This window comes from Dromaius novaehollandiae, chromosome 1 (assembly GCF_036370855.1).
Source record: "Dromaius novaehollandiae isolate bDroNov1 chromosome 1, bDroNov1.hap1, whole genome shotgun sequence".
Lineage (NCBI taxonomy): Eukaryota > Metazoa > Chordata > Aves > Casuariiformes > Dromaiidae > Dromaius > Dromaius novaehollandiae.
The window spans coordinates 34,224,535-34,250,390 of record NC_088098.1 but is presented as its reverse complement, the minus strand read 5'-3'; the positions used below and the strand labels follow the sequence as shown (position 1 = coordinate 34,250,390).

Genomic DNA, 25,856 nt, shown 5'->3' with positions numbered 1-25,856 from the left:
TATAAGAGGCATTGTCTGTCATATAACAGCCTATAAAAAATTCTGGCAAAGGCTAGTTATTGTAGCTGGTTAATGAGAAGACTGACTAAGCAATAGTGTTAACAGCATGAGGGGCTTCCCTCCTCCCTTCCTGCCTCCCTCAGTAGCTCTTTCCTTCAGTATTTTTATCTTATCTGTTGTTACATTATACACTTGCTATGTATTATTTGCTTAATTATTTAATTACGGGTTTCTACCCACAGTTATTATTAATCATTATACCAAAGTGGCACATGACAGGGTGACAGGAACTGAGAGAGAAACAGAAGAGTACAGCTAAAAACAGAGAACTGGGAGAAAAGATAATGGGTAGAAAACATGAAACTGAAAGCTCCAAAGAAACTGGAATTCTTCAAATTTAGGTGTTTGGATAAGAACAAGAACACCATCCTTTCCTAGAGACAACAGGAGAAGATGTTCTTCAGCTTCTGAAGAGGAAAAGAGGAGTGGAAAATAGCTAACTTCTTAATGATTCAGGGTCAAAGACAAGAGATCTAATGATAGAACATAAATTCATATGAACAGCTGTACTAGATCAGCCCAAGAGTGCCCCTACCCCAGTCTACAGCACAGGCCAGAAAAGCCTATGAAGGCTTTTGTTCGGTAACAGGGCAAACTAAGTGATATTTCCCTGGTATATTCTCCCAGTGATCAGCAGCCCTTGAGACAAAGGTGACATCTTCAAGTTAAGTAAGCTGGAGAAAGAGAGCCTATCTACACACTCTGCTATAGAGATTTGAATAGCATTGTACTCCCAGAAGGAATAAAACTTTCAAAAGATTGCTGTTTTGTGAGGGATAGAAACTTGATGTTTTTATCTGAATCTGAGCTTTTAATTCAAATATGCATAATGAGAATTAGAATGGGAATCAAAGAACAAACCCCAAGAAAAAAACTTGAAAGTGGAACCTGACCTAGCCTTAGAAAAAGCCATTTGCGATTACCATGCCTGGAGGTTTGAAAGGCCAGTTTGAAAGTTTTGGAGAGAAAGCTAGGGATGGCTGCAGGGCACTGGACTAGCAAACCACTGATTCATAGAGACATGCAGAACCAAAGTAAAAATAAAAAATCCAAGCAGGAGGTTTCAAGAAACAGAGTGATAGATTGCAGACTAAGAGAGCAAAAACAATACCAAGCATTATCCAGTCTTTGGAAGAGCTGTTGCTTTTCTGAGAAGCAAACCCTGTTTTGAAATGTCTATAGAAAATGTTTATTGCAAAGGACTATACCTAAAAAGAAGCTAAACTACTCTCTGCACAGTGCAGTAGCATTACCTGTAGAAGCTGTTCAGGAGGTGATTGCTTCTAGTAACTAGTAGGTCATCTGGAATATCAGTGAGACCTGTTTTTTCGTATGAATTAGACATTGATGTACAAGATAACATGACAGTAGAAGGTTTGAAGAGAAAATGTCAGCTGTCATGTACTAAACCAATGGAACTCCATCATACACGAGAAAAATCACTCCTACTGAGAGTATGTATAAATGTATATGAAGGCAAAAGAAAAATGTCAAGATTTTTCTCAGGAACTAGATCAGCTGCTCCAAAGTTTGAAACTTGTCAGACATGAGGATCCATAAAGATTCATGTCCCAAGAAAGACAACAGCCCATGGAGACTGAAAGAAGAAACACAGTAAAAATCAGGACTAAGTATAAAAACAGCAAAGGAAAAGCCAGACTTGGGGGAAGATGCAGGGGAAAATATCACTTTATCCCTCAAAAGTAGGGTTGGGGGGAGAGTGTCACTTACCCCAAGCCCTTTATTGCCACCAAGTCCTTCAGGTACTCTGAGGGATGGGTAGGCAATCACATGGGTGCTGAGCTGAGCACCAGAGCAGCCACTCTCTGGCTCTGCATGTCCAAGATCGGTTGGCCAAATGTCAAACCTAGTTTCTGTTCAAGGTAAGGGTCTAGACATCCACATCTAGACATCATGTATCTGAAATACAAAATGAGGTAGGCTCAATCTTCTTCAACAGATGGAACCTATAGGGGTGCTTAAAATCTACAGGCAGGCAGTTGTGAATATTTGTCAGGTACATCTCACAGAGTGAAAAGAGCCTTTGTACCTAATCTAAGCAGTACCTAGAGATAAGTCTGGTTTTCTCTTAATTTTTCTCCATGTGTTCTAAAAACTTTGCAATTATACTGTTTGTATTTCAATTTTTGTTCTTCTCTTATTTTCCACTTCCCACATCCCAGCTCATGCCAGCATGACTTTGGAGCATGGTAAACATCAAGACTACCCCTTCTACAGATGTGGTGGTCATGAGATGTTTCCATAGTGCCCAACACAACCACATGTTTTCTACAAAACCATGCAGGAAACAAAATGCTCCTTTCCTTCTCTGCATGAATATTTGGGCTTTAGTAACATGGGAGAAATAGAGGTGTCTGTCAGGGACAAATGTTATTCAGGTAAGCATTTTTGGCAATAGAAGTACTTGAATTCAGAAGGTGCTAGGAGAATATGCATCACCAAAATACAGTAAGAAGTTTTCTGGACAGCTTGCTATTTTCCCACCCTTGTTACTGGGTCAAATGTCTTTAAAGCTGATTCCCAAAGGATGCTTTCTGAGATTATTAGGCCGTTGCACCTGTCCACCTGGTATGGCTCCCATGTACAGCAACAGCACATGAACAATGTAGAACATATCAAGAATTTGTTCTCAGAGCACTGACAAAAATCAGCTGCTAAATCCACTGCTCTGTATCAAGTTCTTCACTGTATGAAACATGACCTCCTTTGATGTAAAGTTAAGGGAGCTTTTGGTGTCTTAGAAGATTAGTCTAACAGAAAACATACGAATATTATGCTTATTGTTTAGTGTGTTGAACCTCTGTCCTGAGAGATGCAGAAATCCTTCCTAATAAACGGAAGAGTCAAATGCAAATCTCACACTGATAAGAAATATCCCATGGGAATGTACTTAATAAAAGCTCATCTCCTTAATGCTTTGTCCTACAGTCTGCTCACAGCTTTGGCACAGTTTTATGTGAACTTCAGAAAACATAAGGTCTTTCTAGAAAACAGGAGACCATCTATAAATCCCTCAGAAAAACTGCAGCTTTATTTCTATGTGATTGGGACACCATAGCTACATAGCAGAAGTTAATTTAAAAAAAAGAAAAAAAGAAAAAACAAGAACTTTTGAACTTACGTAGAATAATGCTCACAAAAAGAAGAATGGAAAGGAGAGCTGCACTGAGTTCTGTTCCAGCCATGACTTGACACCTGAAGATTCATCTGATGTGATGCAATATAAAAGCGCTTTTGAAGGCACCTCAGAGCAACATGAGATTAGCCTTGCTGCTGGCTGCATGACCTTCCACATGCCAAGCTCTTCTTGGACTACAGAATGGGAACTTCTGGTCTAGCTCCTCACAGTGGCTCCTTATAGTTCATTTTCTAGGACATATATCTGAAGCAAGTTGGGGCTCCAAGTCTGCTTCCTAGAGCAGGTCTCATCATTTGTTATTTTGGGGTGCTTAGGAGCAAGGCAGCCACTCTAGAGAGGGGAGAGAGAGAAGCTCTGTAGTCACACAGGATCTCCAAAGCCATGTAACAAGAAGCAATGACTGCCCTGGACAATAGTGGTGGAGAATAGATGTCCTCAGAGCATCCCCACATGTATGTTGCTGCCAAAGAATCCCCAGCAAAAAAAGAAAGACATGTTCAGACAACAAAGACACTCTGATTCAGCCAGCTCCAAGTCTAGGTGCCTGACAAAGCTCAACAGGCAAGTAAAACAGAGGAATGTGTGAAAAAAATGAGTAATTTGGTTTTTGCTGATTTTTTTTCTATTATTCTTTGGATACATTTTCCTTTCTTTCCACTTCTCCTGCTTCTATATTGCAGGACACCTCCTTCCCCAGCTTAAACTTTCCTCACCTCCCCTACATAAGTTCCAGCCATACCTTGCAATAGCTTTTCTTCTCTCCAGTTTCAGTGGTGCTCCTGGCAGCTTGTTAATTAAGTGGAATCACTGTGCTGATAAATTTCCTTTTGGTGCCATTGTGAAATATTGAATAACATCAGAGATTTTCTCTAAACTGTACAAATAGTTGGATCCAAGTCAGAAAGCATTCTACTGAACCTGAGATGCCTGTGAGCATGAAAGAAGAAGAGAGAGATTGTTTTCTGCTGAAGTCACAGCAAACAGTTGACAGAAGACATTCCTTTCACAACATCTTATTGCCGAAATGAAGGGTAAAAATTACTGCAAAATGAGAGCTTATATACCTACTCTTCCTCAAACCAAAAGCCCCTCTATCCCTTCAGGGCTTCTCTATCGCTTAATAACTTCCTTGTTTATTTAATATGTATTGTATTCTTGCCAGTTGCATCTCATTTTGCACATCTCCAAGCATCCTAACTTGCAATTTTGGTTCAGTTCTGACTTTGTTAGAAACAACAACAAAAAACAACAAAAAGCACTAGTATTCTCTAAGAAGGACAAAAATCTGCCTTAGGTTTCAGCTGAATCAGAGTAGACACTCTGCAGGCAACTGAAGTTTTTGTTGCACTTAGCCCTCAGTTAGCAAAAGCCAGAGGCCAGCCTGTTCCACGGGTAGCTTATTGCTCAAAAGAATCTGTTTACAGAAAGGCACTTGTGTATTGTGCCAAATGGAGAGAAGGACAAGTGGTTATGGAACTCCTCCTCCTCCTCGAACAGTGAAGTTGTGAGAGTTAAAAAAGAAACAACAGTTCTCCAAAAGGGAAAATGCCAGAAGACTGGGGTGTTCCAAGTAAACTGATGAGGTTTTTTTATAATGTAGGACATATGATTTGAGTTAGATCACCTAACGGAAACATTTTAAAAATAGAAACTAAAAATCACAATGTCTCATTAGAAATGTGAGTGTGAGGTGTTGTCAACACTTGTAGATTTTTTTTCTTTATTTCACTTTCACTAAATCTAGCATAATCCATTCAAAATGTTTCAACCCCCTTTCTTATGAAATACTAGTCTACTTTTTCCTGTCGTCTCTATACCTTATAGTCTGGAATCAAACTGATCTTTTTACATTCAGTGCCATACTTTTATACACACATAATCTGTTAGTGATTAATGTGCCAGTAGACAGTGCTCAAAACATACTGCACAACTCTCCCTTTTTTTTACAGGTATTAGAAATCTCTGCAGCGTTACAGAGACCTTCCCCTATGTAGCTCTTAAGCTTTTCTACACAGAGATCTGTGCCTGCTAGACAAAGAGATTTTGTTCATCAGCCTGATTATGTTTTTCCATTTAGCTCTCAGCAGTGATACTCCAATTTCTTCTAAAATTTCTACTGTTCAGAATTCTGGTCACGGACTAAAACCTGATGTGGTATCTCAGGGTAGTCCAATGTCCAGCTGCCACCAGGGCTGGATCCCAGTTTTGGAATGCCTTTTCCCCACAGGCTATGTCATTGATGGTGGCGGTTCCTGGCTGGCTTGGCACTGATGGGATACTCCTTCCCCACAAATCCTCTTCCTTTCACCACTGCCCTGCACAGCCTCCCACGCAGCTGCTGAACTGTCTAGGCAATGGGTCTAAGCAACTAAAGGATGTTGTGAGGATAAAGCCAGGGAGGCATATTTCCTGTACTTCAGCCTTAAACTCATATCTTCCAAAGGAAACAGCAATGCAGTAAGCAGGTGGAGGCATCCCACAGAGCAGTAGTCATACCTGAAGAGCCGTGCAGAACCTCCAGCTCAAGCTGTGAACTTGGCCTGATTAAAAAATGCGCTATGACCAGGGAGAAGAGTCAAGAGACAGCTTACCCTCAGGTCTCAGCTGCCTTTGACAGCCCCAAGAATCTTCCAAACAGTAGTGGAAAAAGGAGTCCATTCTTCCTCATCTGAGACCATAATCTGAAGGCAGGCAAGGACCTAAGGTGACATCCACTTCACATCCTGAGGGGGGCTTAACTTCAAAGAAGAGTCTGTAAAGCAAGCAAACTAAAAATCTACATTGCAGCAACATTGCATATGATTTCAAAAGCCAAAAAGAGAGGCTGGAAATACAGCTCAGACAACATACTCATATTGCAACACTTATTCTGAGAGTAATAACTGTGTGACAATGCATGAGGCATTCCCTGCCCCAGTCCATCTCTGCATGGGAGTAGTGAGCAAAACAACATCAAGAATACATTTCATCTGTAATGATCTGCATATGTGAATGGCAGAGCTCGAAAATTATCTGGGCACATGTTCTTTCTGACAGAAAAACGGGAACAACAAGCAGGACTTACTCTCTACTCTGTGATCCTGGATGGAGTTTAAAGCTGGTGAATAATCAAGATGCAGCTTAGCAATCCCATTTCCAATTAGTCAGTCCATTGTGCTAGAAAACAAGAAGATAAAAGAAGGAATTCTTTTTATTTCTACACATATGGAATGGCTCTTTTCATCATCTTCAAAGAACCTTCATCAAAGCTTTCCGTTTTCTCCAACAGAACCTGAGAGCAGAACACACCTCTGAAAGAAAGAAATCTGTATCTCACTCATTTACTATTAGAACAGTTCTGACTGCAGCGAAGTCCCAATGCCCACGTCTTCTCTGTGCCCACCATTTGCGGTCCATAGTGAAATAACTCTAGACTGAGTGATTTTTAAAGGTAAACTTGCAATTAGCTCTGCAGCAGTGTTAGCTGCTTAGTAATTCCTTCAAATGACTTTTATTTTATTGGAATAAAATGAGCACAGGAGTGCAGTCTCAGAGGTGTACTTTACCTGTTTTCTACCAGAGGATGGCAGAGCGGGGAGGAGAAGAGCCCTGCCCAGCTCCCAGGCTGGAGCTTTGCTCCCACGTCCTTCCATCCTTCCACGCTCTCCGGCTTGTCTTCCTCTGAGAAAAGTTGCCTTCATGAGGCAGGTTCGCTGGCTGCTGGCTGTATCTACTTGCTGCTGGGAATTTGAGCAATCACTGGTTTTCGAGGATAGCACTGTTCTTCACAATAGCAAAGCTCTCAGAAACCGTACTTCCAGCCTCTGAGGGCATCCAAATTCAAATAATGTTAATAACTTTGGGAGACCTTTTTCCCTTCTGATGTCCAAACTTCCGGCCACAACATTCTCAAACTCTTCTTCATACGTAACAGAGCTGGAAACACACTGTTCTTGGTTTGGTTATGTAAAGAAAACAGATTTTCTTTTCTAGTAATAGCCTGATATTAGCAGCTGAGCTTCCAGAAAAAACCCACCCCAAGACAGTGACTCAATATCTAACTGTGAGAGCTTGTAACATAAGAAGAAGAGCAAAAAATCTGATGGGGAGAAAAATACAGACAGGAAGGGGAAAAAAAAAAAAAGCAAAGTTGTGGCTGGTTCTTAACAGGAGCATGGGTGTCGAAAATGGCCTTGCTTGTTACCAGATGGCGCACTCAGATCACTGTAGCATAGCGTAGGGGAAGGGAGATAAATCATACAGCTCTTTCCATAACTTCCCCTGGAAGCCTGGACACAGGCCGCAAATCTTGTGCAGGAGTAGGAAGAAATAAATATGAACGCAAAAGCTGAATAAATGAAACATCACATCCAGGTCAGGCGCCGCTGTGCACTTTTTTTAAACCAGCTATGAAAAATGCTGCTGATCCATTTGGAGAGGAAGGAAGGGGGGAAAGGGATGGAAGGAAGGAAGGAAAAAAGTCCTAAGTATTTTATTTTTATGCAAATATTAGGTGGAATAATCCACTAAGATGCCTTTGAAAACTTTATGAAACCTATGATACCTGATCTCTTTGTGACACAAAAGACATAAAGTCACTAAGGCTTCTGCGGGGCCAGTTCATACTTGGCTTCAGTAGCTTTCGCTGAAGGACAGGAGAAGGGCCTCCCGCGACGGACATCCGTGGATGAGGTGCCGCCGGGCAGCGGCACTAACGGCAGCCACTGGCCCTCCCTGGCGCCTCACAGGCCCTTCTGCCAGGCGCCATTTTGTGCCCCCGGGCAGCAGGTGCCGCCATGCTGCTGGCTCCTTGCCGAGAGTCCCCATGGAGCCGGGGGCAGCCCTGCCTCCGCCTGCCGGCCTGCCAGAGGGCACAGCGACGGGCCGGGGCGGCAGGGGGGCCATGGGGGAGCTGCAGGGCAGGGCAAAGGGAGGCACGATTTTACCGGCAGTTCTGCGTTTATGTTTCCCTGATGGCGGTTTGGTTTTAGATTTTGCCCAGTGAATCAAAGGGAGATCCCAAACCACCCTGGAGAGCCGCGCGGCCTCAAACAGAGTAAAGGACAATTGCTCTCTTTCAGAGCAATTTCCAGGGTTTCAAAACTGATTTATTTCTGAAGTAGCACAAGAAGGAAAACCCTTGCAGCAACTCTCTCACCATCAGTGCTTTCCAAACCAGGTTTTCGGTAAGGCCTGAGCATTTCCATGAGCTGCATCACTGCGTGTACTCAAAAAACTCACTGTGTCAAAAATACCCTGCCAGCCCTCACAGCGGTGGCACTAACCTGTTTGTCGCCGAGAGCCTGTGGCAGGGCATAAGCCAAAGGCAGGACATTCATGCGTGAGGTAATTCCTTTCTTGGGGATCACGACAGCTTATAGGCTCAATAGTCTGGCTAGCAGTATTAAGATAAGCATCACTGCACAGTAACCTGCTAACAGGGGAGCACGGCAAAAAACAAATCACCTGCCAGCAGAAGGGTGCAGTAACGGCTTCATTCTGTTTCCAGTTCACTTTTTCCTGATACTGAGTTTCACCAAATCCCGAGCTCGCAGGCATTGCATTCGCAGTGCACTGGCTCCTCTAACCCGCTGCCGAGGGCCGCGCGGGGCTTCAGAGACCGGCCATCGTGGCCTTCCCTGCAGGCAGCTGCCGGGGGAGCCACCGCTTCTGACACCAAGAGATTGGGTTGGTTAGAGCAAACTTCCCGTGACATTAATTCAAATAGCACTCAATGCTCACTGTGCAGGATGGCAATGCCTGTAAGGTAACAAATGTAACAGTTAAATGCCTGATGAACTGTGTGTCCCTGAAGGAAAAAAAATAGACAAAAATCGATATATTTGAAATACGGACTGGGAAAAAATAGCCTCTTTTCCACTCCCTTTCTTATCCATCCATTCTTCCCAAGCCCCATCTCAGTCTCAGTAACCACTTCAACTCACCCAGCGTAAAGTACAGACAGTCTTTCCCTTAGCCAAAGTTACCCAGATCTTGCCCAGATTTTGCCCAGACTTGCAAATAGAAACGGAGAAGCAAACTGGGCCATGATGGATTATTCTAAATGTAGGATACATATTTAAATTATGCCACTGGCACCTAGAGTATTTGGATGCATTTTTTCATTAATTAAATAAATAAGCCCTAGGTAGAGGTTATTCCCTGCACATTGGTTCTCTCCCCTTTTTCTATAATTTCTGTCTAATGTAAAGTCTAAACACACACAGGTGCTGGGAGCCAGGTCTCCCTCTCCCATCTCAGCGCTCCAATCTCTAGGATAGGGCTTTTCTGCTGTCTCTGGTTTGCAGCCTTTCCAGTGAATGCACAGACCCATCCATAGCTACGCTTTTAAACAGCAAGACTGTTGCCTGTAATTTTAGAAAAACTCCATGTCTTCCTCCCCCTTCACTCTCACGAAGCCACAGCCCACAGGATGAAATCGTTTAGCACAGAGCCATGGCCCTGCTCCCTGGAACGTGACTGTGGGTCTGCACGGTGTTGCCACCTCAAGAGGAGGCACAGGAAATGCCCCCTATGTATCCCCAAGTAGACGGTAGCCCAATAGTTAAGACCCTGCATCAGGATGGGAGGTGTTGCCAGGGGCTGTTTGGGGACACTGATCATGGGTGAGAACACCAGGCTGTAGGTTACTGTAGAAGGTAAAAACAAACTCCGGGGATAAAAGCAGTTTTTGGAAACAATGCCTTTCTTTGAAGCGTGTCTCAAAATGGAGGTTGAAAACAATCAGCTGCTGAATTTCCCCAGGCATATTTGGACTAATCATATTAGCAAGAGCTAAAGGCATATCTTGATGTAATGGCCAAAATCAGAACATTTCTGGCTCTGCTCAGGCACATCAAGAGATGCTCTGTGTTGAGACTCATTACCCAATGGCAAGCAGCAGCTCTAGCTATGCCAGCCAAGTCCCAGAGTCAATCAGAGTCAGTTTTTCAGCTTGATTTGACTAGATTTTTACTCACATGTGGATTTGCCAAGGGACACAGAGATGTCATAAGCAAAAGCAGAGCTCTAGCTGCTTTAGGAGTGCGGGAGCCAAACAGGACTTTTACAGAGTGTCCGGGCCTCTGTTGCTATGCAGTAGCTCAGCAAGGGTTTGTATTTCTTTTTAAGCATCTTAATAACATCCTGGTCTTGTTCTAAGAGCCTAAGTCCTTAAAGGGATCTAGGGTGTTTGTTTTCAAACGACCTGCATTCAGCTGGCACTTTTCCCTTTGCAGTGAATGGGACAGTGTGCATTCGGTAAGCCTGTGTCAAGCCTGCGTGTCTCTGCATATGTCTGTTCACTAACGTTTGCAAAGCATGCTCCTGAAAATTTGACCTGTAAATCTAAGGCTCAGCTTCTTTGGCTAGGATGCTGGCAAAGGATGTGTCAGGGGTACACATGGACCTGAGAAGTCAGAAGGTTGTGGCAGGCAGACAGCAAAATCCAGCTCTCAGTAAGAGCAAGTAATTCTTCAAGGCACAGGATCCACGCGCTAGAGACCCAAACATACTTTCTCCACAGACTCCAGAAGCTTGAAGAATACTCAGAGGTTCGACTGGGAAGTCCCCAGGGCAGGGTAGTGAGCTGGCAAGATGGGGTACTCATTAGTCTTGTTATGTTTTGTTTTCTTAGTAGTTTAGAAAAAAGGGTTTTTTTTCTTCTAACTGTTAGAGTGGAACAGCTCACGCCAGTATTTATGATAGAAACATATCAGCAGCAGGACCACAGCTGATTCTGTCAGGCAGTATCCGGTGACCCTCTCCTAGAGGTTGCTGACCCTCTCCTAAGACAAAATAAATCTCTACAAGGCACACAGTGAATCTTGCAAACTTCCTTCACCTGCCTGCAGCCTAAATCGTGCTTGCCAGCACATCCTCCAGAGACAAAAAAAGTGATTCTGCCTCTAAGAAAGAGTCTTTGCAGTATTTTACTCAATTGCTAGAGACACTGTTTCCAAAAAGACACTGTTAGGCTGTCTCTGTACTTTGTTTTTCACTGTGCTCAAGGTTAGCAAACTTATTAAGAGGAGGCAAGCAGAGCAGAGAAGCTGCAACTTGAAAACAAAGGTGAGCGTCTTGGAGACTGTTCCACACCTGATCAAAGATGAAAAAGATTTCCCAAACACTGAGATCATGTCTATGTTTCCTTCCCGAAGAATCACAGCTTTTTAGCAGCATAGCTGGCTTTGTGTAGAGCAACAGTGGCATCTAGTGATCACGCCTAGAAGATCACCGTGGATTTATATTAGCAAGAAAAGAAGTGGTAGGGGCTAAGGGCTGAGGAAATAGCACAGACCTACTGTTGGCAGTGTCTGCAAACCTGGTCTGAACATACTGAATCTCTATCAGTTAGTTAGCAACATTTTATCTTCACAGGCATTTTTTTGCGTTTTTACTGCAGATGCTATCATGCCTTGCAAACTGTAACAGTGAAATGTCCCACCAACCCTCTCTTTCTGTCGTAGCAACCTGGAGGGTTCAGCAGCAGCGTTGGTCTGTTTGCCTCTCACACGACAACAAAAGCAGCTGCTCTTCAGCGTGAACAGAGCCAACGTTTCCCAGTCTGGAAGGAAATCAGTGACTCAGCACTGGCTAGCAGGGATGGAGAACGTGGCAGCCAACATCAAGTCGTCTGCCCCTCTGCAGAGCAGACAATAGTCCTTCTATTCGCGCTGAAGAAAGGCCTCTTCTCCAAGAGTGCCGGGGGCCAGACAGTGAGCAGTATTGTTGCAGCTGGGTGAAAAGTTTACTAGTGCAGCGGACACGCAGTGTAAAAAATTATCATATACAGTAATCTTGAGTTCAAAAGGGCAGGATGTCTAATGTAACTGGCTGGTAGTGTGAGAAAAAGCAATCAATATGGCTTCTGCATTTTGGTGCAGATAAAACAGAGCAACAGATCTATATTTGAAAGAAAAATCATAAACAGTTTTATGAAAAGATGTCACTGGAAGCATAAAGAAAATGCAATTACAGATTCCAGTTGTGAAACAATTATAAGAGATCTGATACCACTTTTGATCTTTGGAATGACAAGTTCAAATCTCATTCAGCTTCACTCAGCTCTCCTCTCCTTGAGTGAATATCACTGATTGCAGGCAAGCTATAAATCAATTGTCTGTCCAACAAAGTTTTGATACCAGACTTCTACATGTGTGTTGAATGGCCACTAAAGACTTCATCTCCTTTTCCAAAGAATAGCCTTGCCCCCTTGTTGCTGGCCAAACTTGCTTACTCCACTAGCCCTTCTGTGGTGTATTTGCACTGTCTCCCTCCTGCCTTTGGCTCTGGGCTGGTGTTTGTGGCTTTGTGTCATTTGGAGAAGCCCCTGGAATCTGCAGGAATAAAAAGCACCACGTGTGCATACATGGGTAGGTTCAATGACAGAGAGCATTGGAAGCATAGAAACACCTTTTAGGTGTGTCCTAATAGGGCTGAAAAAACTGGTTTGGAAGAACTGCCTGCATTTCCTTAACCATAGCACAGTCCATCTGAAGTGCTGCCCTTAAATCAGGATTCTCAGCCCATTTCTAAGGCTTTCAGGCTGAGGGGTGGGCTCCTGGTTCACTCCAACTTCCCACCTTTTTTGGAGGACTCCTTGTGGCCGATACCATAGCATTTCCCAGGCAAGGGGATTCCAGAGGCTTGTGAACCTAAAGGGGAGGAATGGCCACGCAGACAAAAATGCTGGCAGAGCCAGCAGAGAGGCAAACCAGCATGCAGCAGGAATTTATTTGTGAGGGAAAGTCTGCTCTTTCCTGCTGTTGAACCGGTGTGGCAGATTCACACCCTTTGTGATCATCACATCAGCTGTGCTACTGCCACCACTTTTCCATTTAATTTCCCCACTTTTTAGCATTCTCTGCTCTCCCAGAATCTCACACAATGACAATGAGAAATGACTGAGAGCTTTACATATGGATTTACTTGGAGTTTGATGGGCTATTAGTCTCCATTTCCCCCACAAGTAACTCGACACCTTTTCTCACACCACATCCTACATCCACAGTAATGTATGTGACATGGAACACCGTGTCGTGTTCTCCTCCATTAAACCCATCCCTAGTCCTTACCTCTGCTGACTGTCGTGCCCTTCCTTAGCCTCTTCACCTGCTGTCCTCTAGTCCTGTGTCATACCACTGCTTTCTTAAATATACTGGAAATAGAGATTGGAAAATATATTTTTCACTACTTACACGAGGTATTGGTTTAAAACCTAAAAAGACTGATGAGAGGCGTATGTATATATGGAAATGCCATCTCACTATTGCAGTCTCTGTGGACTCCTCCTCCCCACGCCATTACATTTGGATGTTGCCATTTCTTGGTCTGCTATGTCTGGCCAAACCAGAGGCCCCTCCAGCCAGAAGTCTGGATTTTCAGTGGCACTACAAGCACCACAAATTTCCATCATGTCCTCCACAAATAATTCAGTTTTATGCCCACTGAGTTTCACTTACCTTTCAGTAACACAGACAAAATCAGATGGCTGAAAGCTGAGAAGTTGCCTCAGGGGAAGGCTGTGTCTAGATACACCATGTTCCTACAGGACTCCTTCCCTAGGCATTTCCTACCGTTAGTGGTCGGGGCAGGATCCTGGGCTAAGCAGACCAGCATGGCTATTCTTATCTTCTTGTAAACTCCCACCAAATCCAGAATCAATGAGTGCAAACAAGAGTTGGGAGTTCACAAAGGGAAAGAACAACCCAAATGCAGAGAACAATTGCAAAAACTATTGACTTCTGTGATGTAGAAAGTGTCTCTGTCTCCTGCTCCAGTATTCAAAATATGAGGCATTGTGTGAAGAATTTCCTCATGTTACCAACAATCATAAATGATTAGGAAAAATTCTATGTGCCCTTGAAAGAAAGAGAGAGACGACAACAGATCACACAACAGCCATTTACCAGCGTGCCTGCTGCTAACAAAACAGATGCAGAGGATCAAATCCCAGGTACTACTGTGGTTGAATGGTACATACATCTGCAAGATCCTGTGCAAACTGATATAAGCTGTGCTCTAAGCAGACACAAGCTTGCAAAGTCTTTAGGCTGCGCTAGCTGGGGAAGCTAACTCTGCACTGCAGAGCTTTAGAGAGCACTGTTGTGCTGCTTCACCCATGGTTACTTGGCCACCTCCATCCAGGCATGGCCTGGCATACCTACCTGTTAGCAGCACTTATTAGCTTAGTTTTTGGGCAGTATAATCATATCTACAGCCTCTCCCCATAGCTGGCTTGCACCCATCCGGCTCACAGTACAGACCGAGCAAAGCCAGGTGTGCCTGCGAAACAACTATGGCCTTATCCTGGCTGGGATTCAAGTGTTCACTCCCTTTTTAATGGTTTGCCACGTGAACAGGGCCTCTGTGAGCTGACTCAAGGTTCTCTGTTGCTGTTTCCCTTTTGCTGAGGCAGGCTGGGAGCGATCGCTGGGCTGCAAAGTGGGTGAACATTACACGATTCAGTTCCCCACTGACATCAGGCAAGTAATGGCCGCTCTCAGCGCATGGAGGATGAAAAAGTAGGACAGTGTGGGGGAAGAAAGAAAGTCCTTTCCTATGCCAATGACATAGGGGAATTTTTTTGGAAAAGATTTTTTTTTACTATTAAAGAAATGACCTTATGTAGCAACAGGGACTAGGCAAGGCCTGTTTAACACAGTGGAATCTATATGCCATTTTTTGTTTCATTTTCCTTTTTGCACTATAAGTAATATTTACCTGCTAGTTGATATTTAAATAAACTAGTGGGCATAAATCTAAATTGTTTCATTATTTGCATATATTCATTGAAGAAGAAGAAAAGACAGGTTTTCCTATAAGCAGCCAAACAGAACAGAGTTTATCCGACAGCGCAATTCTTGCATAGTTTTCTCAGCTAGATACAGGATGTGTTTTGCGCATTACCAAATATGGGTTTGAACCTGGTTCTGGTATGAGTATTCTGCACTGAAATGAATGCAACCTAAAGGGAGCCACACACCGATCACCTGATCCTTTGATTTGTTGTTTATATACAAGCAATCTAAAAGAAGCACAGACAGGAAAAGCTTGTTTTCCCTCAAAAGTCCTCGCACCTTTTGAGCTTGCCTCCCCAAAGCACCTACAGGTGCTCCTTCCCTCCTCCCAACCTCTATCCTCACATATTACCTCCTACAGCAGCACTTCCTGCTGATTTGTGGTAAGCCAATATGGTTTGATATGGTTTTATCAGAGAAAGACTTGGAAAAGTTGGTGGTTTTTTTTTTTTAAAAAAGCTGTGGTTAGCTAATAGCTGCTGCATGTTGCGTGTTGGATTGAGCACATCAGAAACTGCATCTTGCACCCTGAGGGAGTCTGGGTCCAGTCGCTGACTAGCCTGAAATGATCTTGCACTACAAACAGAATTGGAGATGACCTTCAATTCTGTGTCTTAAACCTTGTTAAATACTTCATGTTGGTCAAAGTGCTTTACAAAAACTAACTGAACTCCTCATCAGAGCCGAGCAGACAGATTTTCATGCTGTAGCTTTCATTCACCACTTTTAAGATCTCTCAAATTCCAGATAATGCAACCATAAAGGCTCTTCTCTTCAGGGGGGAAGGGTATCCACACCACTTCCTACGTCCACTGACACCATCCTGAATCCACCTTTCCTATCCCTGACACTACCAGACACGTACATTGTCCCAGGGACACCAAACTATCAGCAAGCAGGGAGAAAGCAGAGGTGTCAAAGTAAAGCAGTTCCCAGGTGTTTGAGAAACTAGTCACAAAACCAGTTCCTGCTGGCTGGCAACCCTAGTCTGCAGATCTCAAAGCACTCCCAGGGCTCCACGCAGACCCACCACTACGAACACTCCTTTCTCCAACAAAAGGTGAGCAAAACTGGAGCAAACAAAGCATTGACAAGGCAAGTGTCCCATTAAGATGAATTTTCATCTCTTTACGCTTCAGTGGCTGTCAGTGGAGCTCATGTCAGAAGATGACTTTGGCTCCTTGCCACTTAGTCAGGTGACTGTTGTCTGTGGATGGGCACCAGGTAACTCATTGCCAAAAGGTAAAGTAAAACTACAAAATGGTGAAATGACCTACATTATATCTGTATAAATAATTTCAGGTACTTTAAAATGCATGTTATGGAAGTTCCAATCAGATTAAAAGTCTCTCTTAAAATTTTCAACTTGAACTTTTACCTGAAATGGAAATATAATTGTAAAGGCTGTATTTTATTTCAGCTTGAAATAACATTTTGTTGCCTTTTTAGCAACCATTTATATTACTTTGGATGCATTCTAGTATGATTTTTGACAAGGATAAAAAATTACAGTTTCTCTAGCTGCACTTGTGGATGAAATCAATTGTTTGCCATCTGCAATTCTGAAAAACTGATTTCTTCGATCAAAAAAAAGATAGGCAATTTTGAATAATCTCAGAATAGCTTCAGACCTGTTTCCACTTGCAGGACTATAAGTATCCTCAGAACAGAATCAAATGCCCGTCCCTGGAGAGCTTCTCTTTGATGATGTGGAAAAGCAATCTAATGAACAGATGTCAATCTGACCCTAATGAAGTAGTTTCTCCTAAAATAGACTCCAGGAATGTTAAAAAACAACTAACAATACACTCATTTGGTCACATGGAAAAAGTATTAGTATGAGGAAGCCTTAGGGAGGACAAAATGCAGAGGTTTATGCAAGGGAGACTCCTACTACCGTTCCCAAGGCCCTCACAGTTGCAAAGCCACTCTTCCAAACTCTGGTGCATCCCCAGACCACATTTGCCAAAGGGATTCTCTAGCAAAAAAAAAATTGGAAACTTCTACGGGATTTCCTGGTTTCCTGGAGCTCTTCTGAACATATCTCCTCAGTACCAAGTGAAGTTGCTTTTACTGTATGTTCACCAGAGGGATTTCTTCATTTTTGTGGGGAACATCCTTTGAGTTATTGAACAACTGAGGTAATCATAGTTATAGGAAACAAGAAAATTGAATGCCGTCTTAGAGAAAACAAATTTTCCCACAGCAAACTAACGCACTGAGTTGCTATGATTCCTTCTCCTCAGTCTGAACAGTCCAAGTACAAGCCCCTCAGAGCACATTTGTTGATACGGAGTAGGTCTAAATCTCTAGGATTAGTATTTTATTGGCATTTCTTTCCCAAGACCAGTACGTGTGCAGAGCTTGCTAATTTTTCATTATTTAATCACATTTTAATGTGTTGAAAATTCATGCACTTGTGATATTTTATCAGCTTTTTTCAGAATGACAGTCCTTTTATTTTCACCATTTCAGTATACAGCTGCACAGTACACTCATGCTAGGTAAAAACAGGGAGATTGATTCACAATGAAATTTTGAAAAGTGCATTTCCTTTAAATCAAAGCGGAAACAACTCTCATACAGTCCATAATCAGTGACTAAATTCTACATTATTTTAAATTTACTCATTGCTACAAATAATCATAAGTGACAATACTACTTTGATCTGAAAATAAGGCAGGGGCAAGATTTGATCTATGCATGTTTCAAATTTATAATGTTCATACTTGTATATTATTTTATATCCATACACTTGTATAAAACACAGTAATAAAATTATCCTACAACAATAAACAGGGTATATTGTACAGCTTATAATATATGGCATACAATAAAACTGGTATCACATCCTATAGATTTTATGGCATAAATTAATAAATAGACCATGATATATTAATTTGCAAATTTAACAAAAGAATAATAAAAAGAGGAAGATATTACACACAGTGGGACTGATTCGTCATTACTGCTTTTACTCCAGATTAGAGTCATGGCAATCTTACGTCATGGGAAACTTGGAAGTAATAAGGTAATGAATCACAGTCAGTACGTGCAATATGGCAGAGCTATAGTATTTTAGGAGCAACCTGAAATTTTGGAGTTTGAGTGCTTGAGCTTGCAACCATGAAGTTGAATTATTCACATTTAGTGCCTCTGCCTGTCTGTTTTAATATATATAGAAAAACATCCATTATTTGTCTTATGATATTCACCAGCTTTGAAGGACTTCTAAGTGGGAAACAAGAAAAACATAGGCTTCTGAGAAAATGCTAGGAGAAATTAACAAAAGAGATTGACGGAGAAGTAGAAATTCAGCTTATAGCTTAGCCAGTGCTGTTTCACAACAAACCAGAACCAAGTGATGGATCCCATGGCAGTCCAGTGGATCCAGTCCACTTATACAGTGGCTGATATGCTGGCTTTTAATGATAAGTGGCAGCTTAAGTATCTCATCACTCTATTTATAGGATTGAAACTCCTAAACTACTTTGGAACATTCATATATTTTATATACTGCCAAGCAGGCAAATATGAATTAATTTTAAAAATGGCTGTAACGTAGATACTAGCTTTTAAGTCCACTGTAACCAGGATGTGTCATAACGTTCAAACGACTACACATACATATCTAATTTAGCAGTGCTGAAACTCTCCAGCAGTTATATGTAATAGAAAAATAGCAAGCCAGTGTTGTGGACAGACTTGTCTGTTATTTTCATGCTTGCTGACTAGTTATATTATAAACTACAGTATCAGAAGCGGACTGCCATGGGAAGAAAAGCATGAAATGCTGTTCAAGAATGTCCAAAGCCAGATGGCCCAGTAGGTGAGTGCAAATATTCGACACTGAAAGTGATATTTTCGATTGCTAGGGCTGCTTGTGCTTCCATTAGTTGTGGCTTCTCCAGCTACTCACAGAGCATGATGATGTCTAAGAGAGAAGCTGCAAAACAGCCATAAAAAGTGCTTTATGGATAGGTTTTGCTGCAACAGATGGGCAATTTGTCCTTAGAGCTTTGACAGAGACAGGAGGCAACCATGGGGGGGCTGAAGGGTTAAAGGCAGCTGGAAATTTTATGTCTGGATTAGATTTAAAGAAACAGTATGCTTCACACTGTAAATCGATGTTTATTTTACCACAGAACCATCAGAATCTACAATAGGGTGCCGGAGTGCATCTTCTCTAATCTATCCCATACCACACAAGAGCACAACTTTCAAAGACATGTATTTATACATCTGGTAACCACTTTTGTCCCTATTACTTTAATTAAAGTTTAGAAACTCTTTGGGACACACATACACGCGCACACATGAAAAAAAATACAATTTTTTTTGTTGCTGTCAGAAATAGGAAGTGCCAGGGGGTATGTCACCGTTTCTTGGTCCCACTGTTGCCACTGACAGACTTACTGAAACTTTTACTCATTTGCGGAAAGTGTACAGTTGGCGTTCTTTCAGTGGGGCCATACAGCCCTAAATTCCTGGCTGTGGCTGACTTTCGAAGAGGCTTGACACTGGGAAAAGGGTTGAAGACTTGCGACTTTGGGTTACTGGGCTGGGGAGATTTACCCAGGTTTCCACTGTCACTGGATGAACCAGAGGACTCAGATAAATGTGTCTGGCAGGACTGACTGGATGTTGACTCAGCATCAGCTTTGCTATCTGAGGTGAGTTCCAGTGCTTCCAGTTTCAGCTGAACCACTGACATGTTGGTGCTGGTGTCCCTAGAGACTGGCTCAGCAGACTGTCTGTCAGCCTTTCGGGGAGTCCTGTCATCCAAACCACCACCTTCTCTTTCTCCAACATCAGAATGTGCAGAAGTCTCCTCCTTTGCACCAAGACTATTTGTTTTACAGGTCTCACTCTGCTCATCTATTAGTCCAATGGTATCCCCATAGCCCAGCTGGCCTTTGGCCCTAGCAATATTCTTTCGATGAACTCGTATGTGAGTGCGCCACGGAGAGTTCAGTTTTGTTTTAAGATCTTCTTGGGGAATGGGAGACATTTTCCCTGTAGCATGACTTGGGATGTGAATGACAGCATTCTTGAGAGACCTATTATTCGACTTCATCTTCTTTCCTAAAAGAAGGTGGTTTATCACCGGGGAATAGTTTACCTGAGAAGGGAGAAGGCTGGTAACTGGCCCTTTGTCTGAAAGAAAGTGTTTAAAAGAAACACAGTGTTGTTAGAGATCAAAACAAATTGCTGTTCTAAGAATCTACTACCAAAGACAATTTCGATGCCTTTCTTGAGGTATAGCAAAGGTTTGTAGGACTGACGCTAGTAAAATCAGTGAATTTCTCTTACATCTTGGAGTCAAACAGAAAGCCGAAACTTGTGCGATAAAGTTTTCCTGACTCCCTCCCTGCTTCTTACCTATCGGTAAGTCCTGAGCCAGATATGCTATGAAAATAAAGGGTATCGAAAAACAGCTCTGTAATTTTTGGAATTGCAAGAGTGAGAACAACAGGTAACTGGGTAGTCACAGAAAGCACTTGCATATCCACTGCAATGCAATCCTTGCATTAGGTATAATCCCACACAAGTTTTTTGCTGTTAATGGTATACTTGCTATAACTGAAAGTTTAACATTAATATTAGCCTCTGATCCTCCCCCCCTCTTTCATTTCTCTTCCAACTGTAGGAAGCCATTCAGTCCTTACATGATGTCAGTCACATAAGCCTCTCCATGAGGCCTGTGTGACTGAAGAATGAGCCAATATATTTTTTAATGGATGAAAACACACCAACTCATTTCCATTAGGTACTCTGATTAAACCAGAGCAATAGACTCAGAATTAGGTGACAGTTTGATTAAACCACAAACCTGGCCATTAATCATGATTAGTAAGTTAGAAAGGTTTTTTGGCAATCCTTGGGAGTCAACATCTTACTGTTTGCACTGTTTCAGCATGGCTACTGCCTTTGTTCAAAGCAGACACCTTGCCACTATTAAAAAAAATTTCCTTATAAATGAGCTTAGTGTTCACGAAAAGCTGCAGCTGTATGGACTCAAATGTTCCACGCAGGATGGGCTTAGCAAATCTAGGAGAGAAATAAACTTCTCTACAGTGATCCATCTGCGGGGTTCAATGCTGACTTGGTAAGATGACTCATAAACGGGAAGGAATGAGTGGGGCGGACTGTGTTCAGCTTGCACACCTATTAAAGTCTTCAGCTCCTCTGCTCACGCTAACCCTAGAGTTGTCCAGTTTGCCAATTGTGGAAATAGACATTGTAACACAGATTGAAGCATGCTAAATAATGGACTGATCTCCAGCTCAGTTCTCACACCAGTATTATTAGAGCTAGATAGACTGTCAGCTGCAACAGAACATTTGAGCCAGCTCCGTAATCTGCCATGCCCTGATGAACTCAGGGAAGTTAGGATGATATGCACCGTCTACCTGCTCCTTGATCTAAAGTGTACTCATTTCACTTTTTAAAATGCATCAGTATGTCAACTCCAAGAATGCCAAAGATTTAATTTTTTAAATCAGAGAGATCAACGCAATGCACCCAGATAGCAAAAACACCTTTAAATACCATTGTTCAGCTGGTCCCTGGGACCCAAAAAGATCCCAGGGTCGTCATCTTCAGATCCTGACAAAAGAAAAACAAAAACATCATCTTCTCATTGACAACTTGTGGGTATGAAGTGGCATCCACTTTATTACAAATGTGTTACATACTCTATCCTCTTTTGTTTTCCCTGTTTTGTTAAATGTAAAACACCATTATTTGCCTTGTCTCCTATCATGAAGTCAGCCTGTAATAAATCAGTAAGTAAAGCAAGTTTAAGTATGTTACCTGCTCTGATATACACATGGTGAACCTGCTGTTGCTGCTTCTTCTTTATCCTGGAATATTGCTTTTTCAGTGCATTAATATCAGTGGTCATACGCTCCATCATCATGCTGTTAAAAGCAGCATGATACTCGCTTCGGCAAGAGTCTATTGCTCCTGGACTTAGTTCTGCAATGTTGCTGGAGCCCAGACTTTGTTCTTCATTCTGATCTGCACAGAGTGGGAATAAAGAGAAGATGAGGAATTCATCAGCATAGTCAAGAGTTCCTCACATTACCTGCAAGGGAAGTGTATGCCTGATTCCTGTTGTCTTATTTACCTATAGTCTTTAATGAAAGCAACTGCTATTATAATATGCATATTTGACACAGCTGCCATATTTTAATAAAAAGTATTATATTTCTAGAACTACTGCTTAATATTATTGGAGAAATATTTTTAAAGAGAGTACAAAACCAATTAACCTAACAATGGAAAGTGTGGAAATACATTTTATAAATTACCTGAAAAAACCCCAAGCCATCCCTAAAGTAATTCAAAAATTATTAGAGACTCGCAGTTGGCCAAAAAAAAGGCTACCAATCCAAGTTACAAAACACATTACAGTCAAGCAGGCATGGGATTAAAAATTGATCTAGTGATACTGAGCGAGAAGCAAGAAGCAGCAGTAATGGCCCCACAGGGACAAAGCTGCCAGTAGCAACAGAAGCAATGAGTGCAGAGCAGCTGAGGAGGAGGCTTCTCTCATCCAACAGCTGCTGAACAACAGAAGCAGTGCAATTTATTTTCAGAGCTGTTTTTAGTGCACCACCAAACTGGTACTCCAGGGTCAAGGGGTAATTCTTTCTCAAGGAATGTTTGTTTGTCTTTGGCTTAGTTTGCAATAGCAGCTTGAGGCTCTAAGGGCTAGCTTGAAGTAGCAGGTAGAGACGTAGAGTCCCTCAGGAAGAGAAAAACAAAACACCACAACATCAAGAGGAGAATTACAGCATATAGGTCTCAGCAAAACCAAGCCACAAGAATGGTGATGTGTAACCAGGCAACAGTGACTACTGACATCAGTCTGCCTTTTTCTAACTCCAGCCATTCTGTTTGCAGGCAGTCCTCTGAAGATCCAATGAACAATGTTGCCCTTACCCTGAACATCACTGAAAACAAGCAATATTACCAGCTACTTGTGAGAGGGATCTAAATCTATCTTTTCTTGTAAGCCCTTCTCTGCCTCCTCCTCAGAAACGTAAGAGATGAAACCTAAAAGCGCTGCACCTGTGAGAGAAGCTGTTTTGTAAGAATCCTCCCCCAGGGTATCATAAAATCAGTCTCCAAAGCCACTGTTTCACAGACACTGATGCGAGTTAACAATCTACTTTTCTCAAATGTATCAGAATTTTACTTTGCTTATAGAGCTTGCACAGCTGAATGTACAATTCTGTCAGAAACTTTCTTTCAGTGTGGAGGGATGTGAAAAAAATGGTAACATTTTGTCAGAACACCCTAAAGCATACACAATTTTTTTAAAAATGAAATTTGACACAGCCATAATACACAACATTCTGAACGTTTGGCCAAAAAGGAGGTGAAGTGACCTGCAGAATTCAGTTGCTGTTTCACCACTGACAGGTTCCAACTGTATTCAAGCGTATGTTAATAAAAGTCAAGAATATTTATTATACTTGCACTCTTCAGAAGATGCTGACTACCTAATAGCTCTCTTTGAAATTAGCAACAAGACAGGGTTTTTTTATATGCTTGCTTCTTTTTTGTGACTGGGGAACACTGGGATTGTGTGGCAAGTATTTATCCCATTTACTGAACATATATAGCCTTCAAGCTTAGCTTAGAAGGCATCTTCATAGACTGCAGAGCAAACCATTTGACATCTGCTGTAATCTCTATGTGAATTTAGAATACAATTTTCATAGCAGCTTTCACAGTTGAAGCTACAGATGATTTCTGCAAGGTTATGCAGATTTAACTAGATTTTTCAAAATCAACTCAAGCACCTTTACCTTTGATCTGTTTTTGGTACTTCTGGAGCTCTGGTACCAAAAACCCACTTAATGGTCCAAGACAGCCAATTGCATTGGCCATAGAGTCTTCATCATCTGGGTCATTCTCCTCATCGCTGTCTCTGGTTCTGCCAAGCCTCCTATCAAACGAGAACATAAGGGAAATAGGAAAGAAAGACATTCTTAAATATGAACACTAGCAAACATCTTCAGCTTCTTCAAGTGAGTATAAGGGAAGATGTCATCTGCCATTATCTACCTAAGATAAATAGTGACCCTATATGCCATAAGCAGTGCAGTTCAAACTTACCCTGAAAGTGAAGTTGATTTTACTGCAGCAGGGAAAGGAGTAATGTTGTATGTGTATTTCTCCCGTAATTCTGCCAGCTGTGGAAAGGGAAACTGAGCCATGGCATAAACAGTCTAGGGAAAAAAAAATGCAGCTTTTAAAATTGTCCTTTTAAGCCACAGACCCACAAAAAAATTCTCCTTGTACAGATTTGCATAGTCTTATGGGACTAAAGGCTGCACATTCTCATGTGCCATAAGAAAATGTAAATGGCTTAGTTTTATGATGCAATCAATATTTCCTGTAGGAAAAATAAAGAATGACTTACTAGAAAAAGATTTGGCTCAGAGTAAAAAATACATAATAACATGAGAGGTAGCACAGGAACATGTGCCTGTGAAATAGCCTTTAAGTCTGAGAAAGACCTCAGGTGGAAAGAGGATAATTGGAAAAATACGTTGTTTATGGAAATAAGGATCTCTACAAGGTTGTTCGCTTTCCATAACATAAGAATGTAAGGTCTTTTTCAACTACTGTACTTATTTCTTAATCATTTTCAATCCACTACTTGCCAGCACTTTGTAAACCCTCCTCCCCTAATTACAATTTCACTTATATGAATGCATTATTGAGTTTTCTGGGATCTTCCAGGAGACCTACTTTTCTGCCCAAGCATTCAACAAGATACTGACACTATCATAAATAGTACAGAGCAGATCCTCACTTGATGTAGACTGTTACTGATCCATTAAAACCAATAGCATTATGCCAGCTGAGCCCCAAGAGTTCATGTGATGGAAATCACTTCCTCAGCACAAAAGTTAGTCAGACAGAAGGACTTTACATTATCCAGCTAACTTTTCTCCTCTCATAGTTAAAAGAATAATAATAAAAGACTTATTCTATGACAAACAAAGAAACCACTCTGCAATATTCTGAATTCAACACAGCATTCCTTAGAACATAAAACAAGACTATTAAAAAAACTTTAATACATTTTATTTATTCCAGCATCCAGTAACAAAGAAGACAAATAGTTGTATATGCATTTACTTTAGCATTATTTTTCCTTTAAGTCATTTTGTAACAATGCAATGTGCATCACTAGCTGACCTGGCATAAAGACACATCATATTCATTGCAATACCACTGCTGATTTGTTCCTACAAATTTACTAGACTTTTTTTTTTTTTCCTGTTTTCACACAACTATTCAGGACCTTCAAATATTTGACACACAATTCATTTGGAGTCTTGATGCCAAAAGGAAAAAAAATAGCTGAAACAGCTTCTTGGAGCTTCTTTGAAAATCACAGCTTTTCCCCTATTTTTAAAATTAAATGTCTTCTTAAAGACAGCAACTTAAAAATTTCTCATTAGCTGTGACAGGAAATCTTGGCTTGCATGTTTTTCTTGTGCTATAAAGCCAGTGACGTTTTCATTTGAAGGCAAATGGTCAATTAAGATGAAAGGAAATTCTGAACAATTAAGATGAAAGGAAATTCTGAACAATGTCTACATAATCTATTCATGAGCAGTGCCTTGTCTGGGCTAAACACACTAAGAAAGTCACAAAAACGGAGTCAGAGCTGGGCCCTCCCTGACAGGAGGAGGAAAGAAATGCTTCTCAGTTGCAATGATGCAGGCAATTGGAGCAGGAACGACATTCCTGGCTGGATCAGGCACAGGGCAATAGTGCAGTTGAATAGGTTTCTGCATGAAAAAGCTTTCATACTTTGAGGTATG

The 25,856-nt window shown here is 41.7% G+C and overlaps 1 protein-coding gene across 4 annotated transcripts in view; it reads right to left on the bottom strand.

The window, feature by feature from the left end:
* Window positions 1-17,435: 17,435 nt before the first annotated feature.
* Window positions 17,436-25,856, bottom strand: part of TBC1D30 (TBC1 domain family member 30) — a 53,390-nt gene continuing 44,969 nt past the window's right edge. For 2 of the 4 annotated variants that reach the window (XM_026092355.2, XM_026092357.2), the window contains 5 exons: window positions 24,133-24,245; window positions 23,823-23,962; window positions 21,817-22,023; window positions 21,553-21,609; window positions 17,436-20,157 (listed from right to left, as the gene is read on the bottom strand). In XM_026092355.2, coding sequence (XP_025948140.2) covers window positions 19,376-20,157; window positions 21,553-21,609; window positions 21,817-22,023; window positions 23,823-23,962; window positions 24,133-24,245 — 1,299 coding nt within the window. In that variant the 3' untranslated portion in view covers window positions 17,436-19,375. The remainder of the gene's footprint in view (window positions 20,158-21,552; window positions 21,610-21,816; window positions 22,024-23,822; window positions 23,963-24,132; window positions 24,246-25,856) is intronic. The other 2 variants (XM_026092356.2, XM_026092358.2) reach the window with 1 other exon arrangement.